The sequence below is a fragment of the Orycteropus afer genome, unplaced genomic scaffold, assembly GCF_000298275.1.
Source record: "Orycteropus afer afer isolate SDZICR_OR568_19922 unplaced genomic scaffold, OryAfe1.0 scaffold02007, whole genome shotgun sequence".
In the NCBI taxonomy this organism is placed as follows: Eukaryota; Metazoa; Chordata; class Mammalia; order Tubulidentata; family Orycteropodidae; genus Orycteropus; species Orycteropus afer.
In genome coordinates this window covers 15,521-16,345 of record NW_006923594.1, presented here as the reverse complement: position 1 = coordinate 16,345, position 825 = coordinate 15,521, and the positions used below count along the sequence as shown (strand labels likewise).

The 825-nt window shown below is 47.0% G+C and overlaps 1 protein-coding gene across 1 annotated transcript in view; it reads right to left on the bottom strand.

Moving 5' to 3' along the window:
* The window catches only part of TMEM185A (transmembrane protein 185A), a gene marked incomplete at its 5' end in the record, with an annotated part of 13,895 nt that extends 13,315 nt beyond the window's left edge, over positions 1-580 (bottom strand). The window contains one exon of the mRNA XM_007959194.2: positions 399-580. Within this exon, the coding sequence (XP_007957385.1) occupies positions 399-580 (182 nt within the window). The remainder of the gene's footprint in view (positions 1-398) is intronic.
* Positions 581-825: the final 245 nt, after the last annotated feature.

Here is an 825-nt window from a genome sequence, read left to right as displayed (position 1 = left end):
GCCAACAGTCGCGATAGCCTAGGACTAGATCAGGACAAGGAAAGTTCCAGTTTCAGGGCTGACGCCCAAAGCTAGAACTCTGAGCACATTCTCCTAAAAACAGAATCGTTGTATCCTCCCAAGTCTGGCATGGTATAATGGTTCTATCTTTTGGGTGCATTTTGAATTGTATAGCTGCTATGAGCTGCCTAGAAATCTGACCACCCGAAAGGATGCTGCTTTTGTAGGAAAATGCACTGCAAGCATTTAATAGTTAAAAACTTGGAACTCAGTTTCCCTTTCACGGAAAACCCCGAGGGGAAAGAGAAAATGGTCCTTACTTTATCAATAAAAGTGAGAGAAACCAAGCCATTGCTCTTTCAGAACAGAAACCAGTGGATTTGATAAAATGGTATTACCGATATTGGGGATTTCGCGCCCAGACTCCAGTTCCGACCGAGGCACCAACAATGACCATTAACTTCCACAGCCATATCGGCGCAAAGACAGCCCAGTAGCTCCAGTGAATGATGCCATCCAAACGAAGGGCCAGCAGCACAGAAAACAGCAGCAGACAGGCGTAGATGAGGAATTTGCTAGGAGAAAAGCAGAACGATTAAAGAGGATTCCTGTTTCCACGCATGTGAACCCGATACAGGGAGGAGTCGCTGATGCACACCAACGCCCACTGCAGCACTACTCGTGACTGCCAGTGGCTGGAAAGAACCGAACGTGGCACATACACACCATGGAATACTATCTAGCCACAAAGAGAAATGGAGTCCTGGTGCGGGTCACAACATGGACGAATCCTGAAAACACCATGCTGAGTGAAATAAGGCAGTG